At 45.6% G+C, this 13400-nt stretch overlaps 1 protein-coding gene across 1 annotated transcript in view; it reads left to right on the forward strand.

The window, feature by feature from the left end:
* LOC137384951 (striatin-interacting protein 2-like) overlaps window positions 1-12973 on the forward strand; it is a 32970-nt gene extending 19997 nt beyond the window's left edge. Inside the window, exons 13-21 of the mRNA XM_068059662.1 lie at window positions 1889-1960; window positions 2692-2766; window positions 4165-4262; window positions 4922-5048; window positions 6721-6821; window positions 7697-7763; window positions 10481-10585; window positions 11302-11506; window positions 12647-12973. Of these exons, the coding sequence (XP_067915763.1) occupies window positions 1889-1960; window positions 2692-2766; window positions 4165-4262; window positions 4922-5048; window positions 6721-6821; window positions 7697-7763; window positions 10481-10585; window positions 11302-11506; window positions 12647-12903 (1107 nt within the window). The 3' untranslated portion in view covers window positions 12904-12973. The remainder of the gene's footprint in view (window positions 1-1888; window positions 1961-2691; window positions 2767-4164; window positions 4263-4921; window positions 5049-6720; window positions 6822-7696; window positions 7764-10480; window positions 10586-11301; window positions 11507-12646) is intronic.
* Window positions 12974-13400: the final 427 nt, after the last annotated feature.

Genomic DNA, 13400 nt, shown 5'->3' on the forward strand with positions numbered 1-13400 from the left:
TAAACTAGTTATCTGGTGCCTCTTGGACATGAAACTAAGTAAGGATTTTAGCCATTCATTCCCAGTCTGACAGAGGTTTCTGTGTGCAAGTTTGGCTGCTATATTTGCCTATATAATGTGCAGCAACACTTCAAAGAGTAATTAAATGGCTGGGAAACGCTTTGGGAGGCCCCGAGTGAGTGAATAGAGCTATATATAACTGTTATTAGATGAAAACTTGCAGCAGCTGTACTAGTCCTGTGGAGTGACTTTGTCAAACACAGTTAGCAGGGCAGCAAATGCCCTGGAACTCCATAGCCATCAGATCCACTGTGGAATTTCTCCCGGAACAGTTTTCTCCTTTGGCCTTGCTTTTGGAACGAATTCCCAATATTCTGGCAATCGTTGGCACCAATCTGTTTTAAAATTTATTAATTCACAGGATGTGGACAAGGCCGGTATTTATTGCCCTTGAGAAGGTGGTGGTGAGCTGCCTTCTCGAACTGCTGCAGTCCATGTGGTGCAAGTATGCCCACAGTGCTGTTAGGGAGGGAGATCCAAGATTTTGACCCAATGGTGGTGAAGGAACAACAATATATGCCTAAGTCAGGATGGTGTCTGACTTGGAGGGGAACGTGGAGTGATGGTGCTCCCATGCATCTACTACCCCTTGTCCTTCTAGGACATGGGTTCAGTAGGTGCTGTCAAAGAAGCTTTGCCAAGTTGCGGCTCGTGGCTCATCTGTCTCTTCATGTTTCACACCTTGTACTCTTTACCTGCAAGACAGGCTGTTTTAACTACTTGATGCCATTGGTCTGCGATTAGCTGACGCTGCTTAGCAGAGAGCCCAACCCTGCTTTATATATGTTTTAAAGCGGCTGCATTTACAAATGGCATCTTCCAGTTAGTTTAATGTGTCAGTTAGCTGAGCACGTGTTGGGAGTTGTTTCGACTTCAGACTGGGAGCCTAAACAGGTCAGTGAACACCGAGGCAATGGGTGAAGGGGACTTTTTGGGTGCGCTGATATTTATGGAGGATGGGAAGATGGCCCAGAGAACATTAGAATAGTTGAGTCTCAAGGCAACAAAGGTATGGGTGAGATTTTCAGCAGCAGGTGAGCTGAGGCCAGGGAGGAGACTAGCAATGTTAGAGGTGGAAACAGGTGTTCTTGGTGATGGAAAGGTTATGGGGTCAGAGGCTCAGCTCAGGGTCAAATAGGATGTCAAAATTGATAGAGCATTGGACAGTGACCAGGGAAGAGGGGTGGAGTCTAAGACCTACTAAATTACTAATAAGTCCTTGTAACTAGGGGCCATAAATGCAAGACAGTTACTAATAAATCCAAAGGGAAATTAGGAGAAATTTCTTTGCTGAGTGGTTAGAATGTAGAACTCACTACCACAGGAAGTAGATGAGGCAAATAGCTTAGATACTTTCAAAAGGAAATTAGATAAGTACATGAGAGAAAAGGCAATATAAAGATATACTGAGAGGCTGAGATAAGATAGTTGGAATAGGAAGAGACTCGTATGGAGTATAAACATGAGCATAGACTAGTTGAGCCAAATGGCCAGTTTCTGTGCTGTGTATAATCTATGTAATTCTAACTTGAACAGACTTGTTGCTGAATTTACAACCTCATGCTACAGGGTTTTATTGAAACTGCTGGTGTGTCCTAAGTGCCATTCTGTCGGTTGCACTATTGGGAGGGTGAGGCCAGGAGTGGGCTGTGGTGTGATGCCCTCCATGGTGCAATAGCCTGCCTTGGCTCACCCGTGAGAGCAGGCCCTTCGATGGGTCATCAGGAGCTAGATGTGACTGTGCAATCTATGTCGGGGAATTTGTTGGGTGAAGAAAAGTATTTTGTTTAAGAGAGAAACAAATTGATTTGTGTTTTTCCGCCATTAGCACAAGTACATATCCATCGCTGACATACAAGCCAAAAGGGAGGAGAAGCTGCAGAAATCCCCAGTGTCATTGGTAAGGATTGTATAGTGTGAACCCGCCCAGTGGTAGATGAAGTTTGGAATGACAAAGGGCTGTTAGTCATTCATACTGCTTCTATGTGCAGTGTATTCTGTAGATCGTGAGGGCAGGTCACGGAGATGACCTTTTAAGTGCCCTGACTCGCCCATTCTGAAAAAATCCCTCGCCTGCTTTGATTTGCCCGAGACAATGTCTATAGTCTCCTCTCCATTGCTTTTGATTCCAGTATCTCACACAGTAGGTGATTCTAAATGTCCCCATTGTTAGAGTAAATTTTTTAAATTTGTGTTTTACATTTTTTTGTTCCTAATTTACATTTAATGTTGCTTAGAAATATGGTGCTGAGTGAGGTAACCAGTGTTGAGAGATTAAGTAGATATTCTAGAGTTCAGCTGATTTTACCTTTTGAAGGAAAGAATATAAATTTTTTCAGAACTTTGAGGACAGGGTTGAGTACAGCCTGAGATGGAGAGGCTGAGAGGGCCCTGTGGCTTTAATCAGCTGAACCACAAGCTTCTCAAGGGTATGTTTTCCCCCATTGGTGCAAGTTAGAGTTGGAAACCTATTTAATACTCAGGGTAACTTATTGCAATCTTAGCAAAAGGAGGGAATATTCTCACCCAACTCGTGTCAAAGTGAGATCTGAAATGATTGAGTTTAACAACAGACTCCATCAAGTAACATTAAACAAAATGATTGGAATTCTGCCTTTTCCTTAAATACAGGGAGCTGAGGAGGTGGAGCAGACTCCAGTTGAGATCCTCTATCAGGCAATGTTATATAACCTACCTCAGTATATGGTGAGTATCAGCTGTAAAACGAGAGGGAACAGATTTAAATTTATTGGTAAAAGAAGCAATGGCGACATGAGGAAAAACTTTTTCACGCAGCGAGTGATTAGAATCTGGAATGCTGCCTGAGAGTACGGTGGAAGGAGGTTCAATTGAGGCATTCAAAAGGGAATTAGGTAGTTACCTGAAAAGGAAGAATGAATATTGTTGTGGGAGAAGGCAACAGAATGGCACTGAGTGAATTGCTCACTCGGAGAGCCGGTGCAGACTCGATGGGCCGAATGGCCTCCTTCTGTGTTGTAACAATTCTGTATACACAGCCTGTGTCCTCAACTGTCCATGGTCAGTGACCCTAGCAGTACCATTCTTTTGTTTTTTCCTAATTTCCTGCACCCCGACCCCATGCTCATTGGTACAGGAGGACAGATCCACAGCGGCCAACACCACCACCTGTCCCTCCCCAAAGATTCTGATCATCCTCTGGTGTGTAAGCCAAAGGTGCCATTGCGGCTGAGATCAGCACAGACTGGGGATCAAATCTGGGATCTTCCTTCAGAGTTTGCTCTGTTATTTTTCCACCTTTTTCCCCTGCTTTTCCTTTCCCTTGGAAAGAGGTCACTGGATCCGAAGCAGGAATCTCCTGAGGTCTTTCTTCTCTCCCCAGGAACATTCCTGAGACCGGACTGGGAATTGAACCTGCGATCTTCTGTGTGTCTTATGCTGACTTTACCAGTTGAGCCCTTGCAGATGCTGCAAAGAATTAAATCTTATCATTTGTTTCCCTACTTCTGCTTAATTCCATTTCTAATTCTTTAACTTGTTGTCCTTGGTATTAACGCTGCTTGAAAGGCTGAAATTTTCATCTTATTCTGAATACCAGTATAGCACAGGGAGGAACTCATTTCCGTGATGGGTTTTGTACCTTCTTGGGCGTCAGCTGTGACTTGGTTAGTAGCACTCTTGCCTCCGAGCCTGAAGATTGTGGGTTCAAACCTTCCTCCAGAGATTTGAGCCCAAAAATCTAAGCTGACACCCCAGTATTGAGGGTGTGCTGCACTGTCAGAGATGCCATCCTTCGGATGGGACATCTGGTGAACGTAAAACATCCCATGGCACTTTTTTGACGAAGAGCAGGGACATTCTCCCCAGGTGTCCTGGCCCATATTTATCCCTCAGCCAGCATCACTAAAAACAGATTATGTCATCATTATCACATTGCTTTTTATGGGAGCTTGCTGTGCACAAATTGGCTGCTGCGTTTCCTAACAGTGCCTACACTTCAATAGTACACCATTGGCTGTAGTGATTTGGGGTATCAAGAGGTTTTGAAAGGCGTTATATAAATGCAAGTTTTTTTTTCTTAAATAACAGTTTTTGATGGGGTGGTGGTTTATTCTGATTCTACAGATAGCGCTGCTGAAGATCCAGCTGGCTGCTGCCCCTACATCCAAGGCAAAGACTGACTCCATCAATATCTTGGCTGATCTCCTGCCTGAGGAGATGCCGTGAGTTCTTTCTTTAGATAATACTTTGTGACTCCTCTCCACATTTGTCTGTCCTGATTTGGAATGTTGCCCATAAAATAACAGGTCTGTTTTATTTTCAATATGTTCATTATCTTCGCGCCATCCCTTGAACGAGGGTTTAGCTTTCCTGTGGTGTTTTCCCCACCCCCCCCCCCCCCCACCTCTTTGGTAGCCTCTGACCCACATTGGGCCATGTTCCATTTTCCAACATCATAACACTCAACGCATTTTATTCTCATTCTTACTTGTGACACAGGTGAGATGTGACCATTGTCCCCGTGATTAGTCTTCATTACTGGGACAAGACAAAACTGCTGGACCTGGAGGAGAAACTTTGGCTGATATTATTTCTCCCCCCCGCCCCCCCCCCCCCCCACCACCCCCACCCCCACCCCCCTCCCTAGCCCAGAACTCAACAGCCAACTATCACAGACCAGTGGTCACCTGGGCTGAGGTCAACTAACTATATGCAAATTGAAATCAAACTTGGGATCTTCCTGACTTTATCCCAGTGGCTCACTGGATGATGCTATTATGCACTGAACTATCTACTTCCTCTATCAGCTAATTTAAAAAGCTGCAATCATAATAGAGTTCATATTTTAATGGGATATATTCTCTTTGTTACATTTATGTAGCAACACCGTATTACAAAGCATGAAGCTGGGGATTGACGTCAACAGACACAAGGAGATCATTGTTAAAGCCATCTCGGCACTGATGCTTCTGCTACTCAAGCATCTGAAACTCAATCATGTCTACCAGGTAAACAGCGCCAGAGACACTGAGCAAGCAGGGGGACGTGGATTTCACGTCCCTAACTCGATGAGCTTCCTAATCTCAAGCTGTATCGAGAGATAATCAAGTCCTCATGCTGCCTGATGGAGAAATCTGATGGTGTGCCTTATGCCTCCTAGCGGCAAACCAGGGAGCACTGGCGGGAGTCTGCGAATTGACGCCTCTTTACAGCTAAGGCACTGAGTCTGGATGGAATGCAAAACAGGGTTAACTTGGGGAATGACCAATAAAGGTATATAACAAGGGATAAGAGAGGGGGGATTAACAGTTATAACATATTTACTCTATCCTGTTGCTAATCAGTCATACAGTGAAGTATTCACTGTACTGCTGTGCTATATGGGAGGACCAAAGTACTGGGCCTGGAAAGTTAATCCTATTCCAAACACACACAACAAAAATAACTATAAGACATCAGTCATTGGGATAAAAAAAAACTGTTCCGTTAACCGTGACTCACTCCAAATGACTGTTCTACATGTAAACACGGGATTAAATTTCAGCCTCTAATTGACTCTCTGGTATCCATTATTCTATATGTAAAAACCCCCCAACCCCTGGATTAGATTCCGGCCTGTAACTTGCTCCCTGGACTCTTCCTTCATATGACAGCCTGAAAAGCAACATTAAATGTGAAGCTGGCAATCCCCTCTATGTCCTCTGGTGATACGGAGATGTAAAAGCTATTCAGCCAGGGAAGGATGAGTACTGGTGTTCAAGATGCTGCGTGGTTTGGATAGTCCCTCCACAATCTCACAGCGGGCTATCCCCCAGCTTCTATTTCTGCAGCGTCCGTATGAAATTCCGATGCGGATCGCAGTGACCCGTATTTTACTTGGCGAAGTGAGGGCAAGTGATTGATAATTAGGTTTTGGTTCTTGACCCCCACTGCTTTCTGCCATCCTCTGCCACCTGTTACCTGACCGCAGGTATTCCCACCAGGTGTTCTAAATCCACGTTGCTCCTCAGGACATCATGTATTCCTTGAAGAGCACCACCAGTCTTTGAAGTGTCATCCTGTCCAAGAGCCTACACAAAACCTAAAAATCAAAAGTCATACCGGCTGGTGATTTTTTTTTTGCTTTTCCCCCCAATGAGCAGAAATAGTGCACCACCTCCCACTCCCTTTCTGCAAAATAACAGGCTCCCCTCTCGCCTTCTGCTATTTGACCCGTGAGCAATTAGTTATCAATCCACTTCACTAGTCCTCAAAAATTTAAATAAAAACACTCTGCATTTATGACAGCATCTGTGGAAAGAGAAATCCAGTTAATGTTTCAAGTGGATGGCCTTTCATCAGATGTCGATGATGTTCCAGATTTAACAGTTTTGTTTAAGCAAGTGCAGAGCCTGGGAAAAGATGTGGGGAAGGAAGTAAAAGGAAAGAACAAAAGGGAATGTCTGTGATGGGGTGGGAGGCAGGAAAGATGGTACAAGGCAAAAGGCGACAAGTAATGAAAGAAAAGATTAGGTCCTGAGAGAATGTATAAATGGTTACAGCAGAATAGCAGAGTGGGAGGGAAGCAGGAAATTCTATCAAAGCAGAGAAGGCATCCTGTGGCCAGGGAATGGGATTTTAAAGTTTGAATAAGGTGAGGAGACAATCCCTTCTTACTCTCCTGTTTGCCTTTCATCCTAGTTTGAATATGTTTCCCAGCACTTGGTATTTGCCAACTGCATCCCACTCATTCTGAAGTTCTTCAATCAGAGCATCATGTCCTACGTCACCGCCAAGAACAGGTAAGAAGGGCAAACTCTGGAGTATTGCGTCCAATCCTTGGCACCAAACTTTAGGAAGGATGTTAAGGCCTTGAAGAGGTCTATTAGAATAGTACCTGACTTGAGGGACTTCAGTTGTGCGGAGAAACTAGAGAAGCTGGGATTGTTCTCCTTAGAACAGGGAGGATTCAGAGAAGATTTGTTGAAGGTGTTCAAATTAGGAGGGGGTTTTGATAGAGTAGATGGGAAGAAACTATTTCCACTGGCAGAAGGGTCAGTAACCAGAAGAGACAGATTTAAGATATTTGTCAAAAAAGCCAGGGGAGATGAGCATTTTCTTTACTCAGCAAGTTATGATGATATTGAATGCACTGTCTGATTGGGGGAGGGGAGGTATATTCAGTAGTAACTTTCAAAAGGAAATTGAATCTATACTTAAAAGGAAAGATTTGCAGGACTATGGGGAAAGAGCAGGAGAGTGGGGCTAATGAGAGAGCTCTTTGAGAGCCAGTACAGACACGATGGGCTGAATGTCCACCTCTGCTGTTTGATTTTGTGTGTTATTTAAAGGAAGAACAGAACAGTGTTGGAACAAGCAATGCACATTTTAAGTATTGACCCTGTACGCAACTGGGATATCTGAGCTTGGGTGCAGGGGAGACCAACCGCAGAATAAGTTCTGTGGACAGCGGTCTTAGAATAGTTCGTGCAGTATTGCCAATAATGGTCGCACATTCTCCTGTGTGTCTGCTCCTCGGCAGTAGTTTTAACCCAGGACTCATGCAGTGAGAACTGTTTGTGAACAGTGTGTGAAATCACTGAGGTCACTTCATGAGCAGTCGAGCAGCTAACTCTGAGGACTTTGTCGTAATTGTTCTGTTTCTTTGTGTGCACAGTATCTGCGTCCTAGACTACCCTCACTGCGTGATCCACGAGTTGCCGGAACTCACCACAGAGGTTCTGGTAAGTATTGAGAAATCGGAATCTGTCCTATGATACTGAATTATAGAGAGTAACGGGGTTCCTGGTTTGGCTCCAGCTGAGCTGGGATGATGCAGCACTGATGATTAGCTTCCCACTCCTGGGCAGGGAAGGTATAATTCAGCCACTCCTGATTCCTGCTGGGAAGAACAGGCATCTGGACACAGAGTAAGGATAGGATGGACTCCCTTGTATGACTTCCAGGGGGCTGCCAGTGCAATAGGCACAGGGTCTGGAGCCCAGCATCAATCAGCACCTTTAGAATAGGAGGAGAAACTACTTAACAAAAACGTACAGCAGAGTTAATCTGCACTCAAAGTTCCAGCATTAATCGTTGTACCGCAACCTGCTTTGCTCAGTTGGTAATGTTTTTGCCTCTGAACAAGAAGGTCACTGGTTCAATCAAGTCCCACTTCCCCTCATTGCAGTGCTGAAGGAGTGCTGCTTTGTTACAGGTGTTGGCTTTCAGTTCAGATATCAAGTAGTTTGCCTTATCTGGTGGATGCATTTTGAAGAGCAGGGAGTTCTTTCAGTGTCTTGGCTGACACTCTTCTCTGAGCCGCACAGAAACAGACTTGGAGCTCATTTATCTTGTTTGTGGCACATATGTCTTGGAAAAAAGGAAGAGAGCGGTCGGGGTTAACCAATAAAGCCACTTAGTGGAAGGAACTGGATGGACTATTGGTTTAGTCGATCCTCTGAGGTCAGCATTCCAGTCCAACCCATGCTCTTGGGATCACTGTCTCCTCCCTCGACGTGAGGGATGGTGCTGAGTGGAAATTAATTTGAATCAGTCGCTAGTGGGCACAAGTCCAAAACTTAAGGATGACTGAAATTCAGCAGTAAATGATGCATTTCCCAGAGAGGCCAGAGGGTGATTGATGTTCAGTAAATCTTCTGCAGCAATAGTGTGTGATTGAGATGCACATTTGGGGTCAGGATAAGAGGAGCTTTACTACTTATTTAATCTGTGCAACTGCGCTCAATCATTCAGTGGGGAGAAAGTAAGAAATGATACCTTCTCCGGCATTATTATTCCCCCTTCCCAAAAAACAAAGCATGGAACCTGTATTCAGGGATTCTCGGGCATGTCCTGTGTGAGGGGATGTGACATTGCAATGTGCCCATGTTCTAACATGCACCAAATTCCTGTTCACCCATCACCCCTGTGCCTCCTGACCTACATTGGTTCCTGGTTAAGCAATGCCTTGAATTTAATTTTTTTTTTATTTATTCATGGGATATGGACATCACTGACAAGGCATATTACCCATCCCATATTTTAGATTAGAGATACAGCACTGAAACAGGCCCTTCGGCCCACCGAGTCTGTGCCGAACATCAACCACCCATTTATACTAATCCTACACTAATCCCATATTGCTGCCAAACATCCCCACCTGTCCCTATATTTCCCTACCACCTACCTACACTAGTGACAATTTATAATGGCCAATTTACCTATCAACCTGCAAGTCTTTTGGCTTGTGGGAGGAAACCGGAGCACCCGGAGAAAACCCACGCAGACACAGGGAGAACTTGCAAACTCAACACAGGCAGTACCTGGAATCGAACCCGGGTCCCTGGAGCTGTGAGGCTGCGGTGCTAACCACTGCGCATATTGTCCCTGAGAAAGTGGTGGTGAGCCACCTTCTTGAACTGCTGCAGTCTATGTGGGGTAGGTACACCCACAGTGCTGTTAGCAAGGGAATTCCAGGATTTTGTCCCAGTGACAGTGAAGGAACAGCGATATAGTTCCAAGTCAGGATGGTGTGTGGCTTGGACGGGAACTTGCAGGTGGTGATGTTCCCATGCATCTGCTGCTCTTGTCCTTCTAGGTGGTAGAGGTCGCAGTTTGGAAGGTGCTGATAATTCTCATCCTCGTGTTCAACTCCCTCTGTGGCCTTGCTCCTCACCATCTCTGTAACCTCCTCCAATCCTACACACACCAAGATTTCTGTGTTCCTCCAACTCTGGCCTCTTGTGCATCACCCACTTCCATTGCCTTCAGCTGTCTCACTCCTAAGCTCTGAATTCCCTCCTCAAACATCTCGACCTCTCTGCTACTTTATGATGCTCCTTAAAACATACCTAGTTTATAGTCACCTGCCTTAATATCTCCTTCATCATCTCTGTCAATTCTCTCTTGTTACACTTCTATGAAGCACCTTGGGAGGTTTTATTATGTTTATCTAGTTTACCAGATTGATACCTAGAAAGAGAGGGATGTCTTACGAGGAAAGGTTGGACAGACTGGGCTTGTTTTCACTGGAGTTTAGAAGCTTGAGGGGAGACTTGCTTTAAGTTTATAAGATCCTGAACTATCTTGACAAGGTGGATGCGGAAAGGATGTTTCCTCTTGTGAAGAACTAGAGGGCACTGTTTTAAAATTAGGTGTCGCCCTTTTAGGACAGAGATGAGCAGAAATTTTTTCTCTGAGGGTTGTGTGACTTTGGAACTCTGCCTGAGAAGGTGGTGGAGGCGGGGTTATTGAATAATTTTAAGGTGGGGGTAGATAGATTCTCGTTAGGCAAGAGAATCAAAGATTATCAGCGGTAGATGGGAGTGTGGAATTTGAGACACGAACAGATCAGCCATGATCTTATTAAATGGCGGAGCAGGCTCGAGGGGCTACTTCTGCTCCTAAATTGTATGTAAGGGGCTATGTAAAGGCAAGTTGTTGTTTGTTCTGCCTCTAGGAAGCTGGTGGCCACGCTCAGTTCTGCTGGAGGAACCTCTTCTCGTGCATCAACCTGCTGCGTATCCTAAACAAGCTCACCAAATGGAAACACTCCCGCATCATGGTGAGATTAAAGATGGATTTTGTTTTGGGGTTCTTCGGTTACATCATAAGCATCATTTGGACCCCTAAAACTGACAGCATATCGACAGTGAAACTCAAGCTTAAATTGTGCATTTCAGGCATGCGCTGTGCCTCACTCCCCTCCTCCCACCCCTCCCACCACCCTGCGCTGCTCCTGGCCCCCTCCCCCACGCTCCTCCTGGCCCACTCCCACCACCCTGCGCTCCTCCTGGCCCCCTCCCCCACGCTCCTCCTGGCCCACTCCCACCACCCTGCGCTGCTCCTGGCCCCCTCCCCCCGGCGCTCCTCCTGGCCCCCTCCCCCCGGCGCTCCTCCGCCATCTGTATTTACTCCTGTATTGTCCCTACTTCAGACAATCACTGAGATGAATGTAGATGGCCTACTTTGTAGACCAGTGAGTCGTGGAAAATGAACCAGATAAGGCACCATTGGCCTACTGCCTGCTCACTGCTGGCCTGTTGTGCATTCACTGCCTAATCTCATGCTCACTGTTACCCAGGTGTTGACCATTTGTTCCCCTTAAACCTGGAAGTAGCTCAACTGTTGTACTGGTGTCGAGAAGCCCAGGGGACTATCGCACAAGACCCAAAATGTCCTTTATAAAAGCCTGTGTTTATAAATAACAATGGCTCTGTTGATTTTTTTTTTTAAGTCGATTTGTCCCTTGATTACATACGTCTTCTGCTTTGTCTTTAGATGCTTGTGGTTTTCAAGTCAGCACCAATTTTAAAGCGGGTGCTGAGGGCAAAGCAGGCGATGCTGCAGCTGTATGCACTCAAACTTCTTAAATTCCAAACCAAGTACCTGGGGCGCCAGTGGAGGAAGAGCAACATGAAGATTATGTCCGCCATCTACCACAAAGTGCGTCACCGCCTCAATGATGATTGGGCATACGGCAACGGTATGGGAACGAAAATCAGCCCTGCACGTGGATAGTTAGCTTGGTTGGCATTACATACAGCGTACTGGACTGATAGCAGTGCAGGACATTGAGGTTCCAGGCAGGGACTTTTGTAATTTAGCGAACGCAGCAGTCAATTTGCACACAGCAAGATCCCACAAACTGCAATGACCAGATCATCTGATTTAGTGGTGTTGGTTGAGGGATAAATATTGGTCAGGCCACCAGAAAGAGCTCTCATGCTGCTCTTCCAGTGGAAGTTGTGGGATCTTTCCGCCCACCTGGGAGCACAGATGGGACCTTAGTTTGACGGCACCTCCAACACTGCAGCACTATTTAATGAGAGTCAGTTTAGATTATGTGGTCATGTCTCTGGAGTGGGTCTCAAATCCATAACCTTCTGACTCCAAGGTGAAAGTGCTACCCATTGAGCCATAGCTGATAACCAAGCCAAGGCTGCAGGAATCGTCCTGTATTTCCTCCCTTGCCTGTACATCAAAGATCAGAATATGGGAGAGAAAAGGAATTCCTCCCCTGGTGAGTCTGGACAACAGTGTCCTACATTTCCCCCCCACTGCCCCCCGTCACTGCCACCTCCTTCCCCACGATCATTGTCTTTCTCTACGCTCGTCACTTATTTAGAATTTACAGCACCAAAACAGACCATTCTGCTCAGCAGGTCTATAATCCACACATCACCACCTTACTTCATCACATCCTATCAGTTTATCCTTCTACTCCTTTCTCCCTCATGTTCTTATCTAGCTTCCCCCAAATACATCTATGCTAGCCGCCTCCACCACTCCAAGTTCCATTTTCTAACCACTCTCTGAATTAAGAAGTTTCTCCTGGATTCCTAATTCGATTTATTAGTGAGTCTGTTATAGTTATGACCGAGAGTTTTGGACTTCCCACAAGTGGAAACATCTTCTCTATGTCTACCCTATCAAACCTCTTTATAATTTTAAAGACCTCTATCAAGTCACCCCTCAAGTGTTTTTTTAAGAGAAAAGAGCCCCAGCTTGTTCAGTCTTTCCTGAATAATTATAACCTCTCAGTTCTGGCATCGTCCTTGTAAATCTGAGATCTTGAGTAGTTTCAAAGCTCAACAAATTGACATCTGTGTCTATCTTTCTACAGATATTGATGCTCGACCCTGGGACTTCCAGGCAGAGGAGTGCGCGCTGAGAGTCAATATCGAGATGTTCAACAGCAGACGCTATGGCCTACACCACAGTGACCTGGAGTTTGCCCCAGTAGACAACTGCCTCCAGAGCGTCCTGGGCCATCACGTCTCGCTGCCAGAGGATTTCTGCTACAGCTATGAACTCTGGTTGGAGAGGGAAGTTTTTGCTCATCCCATTCGCTGGGAAGATCTTCTACAGCCTCTAGCTTAATGAGGACAGCTCACCTCTTGAGCAGGTGCTTCTATAATGGCCTGTCTTCAAAAGACTTCTTTCAATGAAAAGCCCAACTCAACACTTGACTTGGTGTTTGGTTTTCAACTTTAGTTGACGGGGGTTCATTTTCTCCCCGCCCCCACCCCGCGCTAAGGCAGCCTGGCATGAGTGAGTGTGTGCACCCACATCTTGTTCTAGAGTCAGTTGCTTGCAGCCAACTGGACCAGGCAACAGGGGTCATTCAGAGGGGACCCTTGTCCCACTTACTCGACTTGATAGATCAGGAACTGAATGGAGCTTGATGTGACACTGTGTCTGTCCCAATGGCCATGAGTATTAGTGAGTTCAGTACCCCAGGATTCCATGCATCTATTATTGGATACTTGAATAATGCACTGTATACACCTGGCTTGACACACAGAGTGGGCTGGGTTCACTTCATGTCCTACTGATACTGATACACTAAATGTGAAGGGGCAGGACTAACTTTGCAC

The sequence above is a fragment of the Heterodontus francisci genome, chromosome 27 (genome assembly GCF_036365525.1).
Source record: "Heterodontus francisci isolate sHetFra1 chromosome 27, sHetFra1.hap1, whole genome shotgun sequence".
Lineage (NCBI taxonomy): Eukaryota > Metazoa > Chordata > Chondrichthyes > Heterodontiformes > Heterodontidae > Heterodontus > Heterodontus francisci.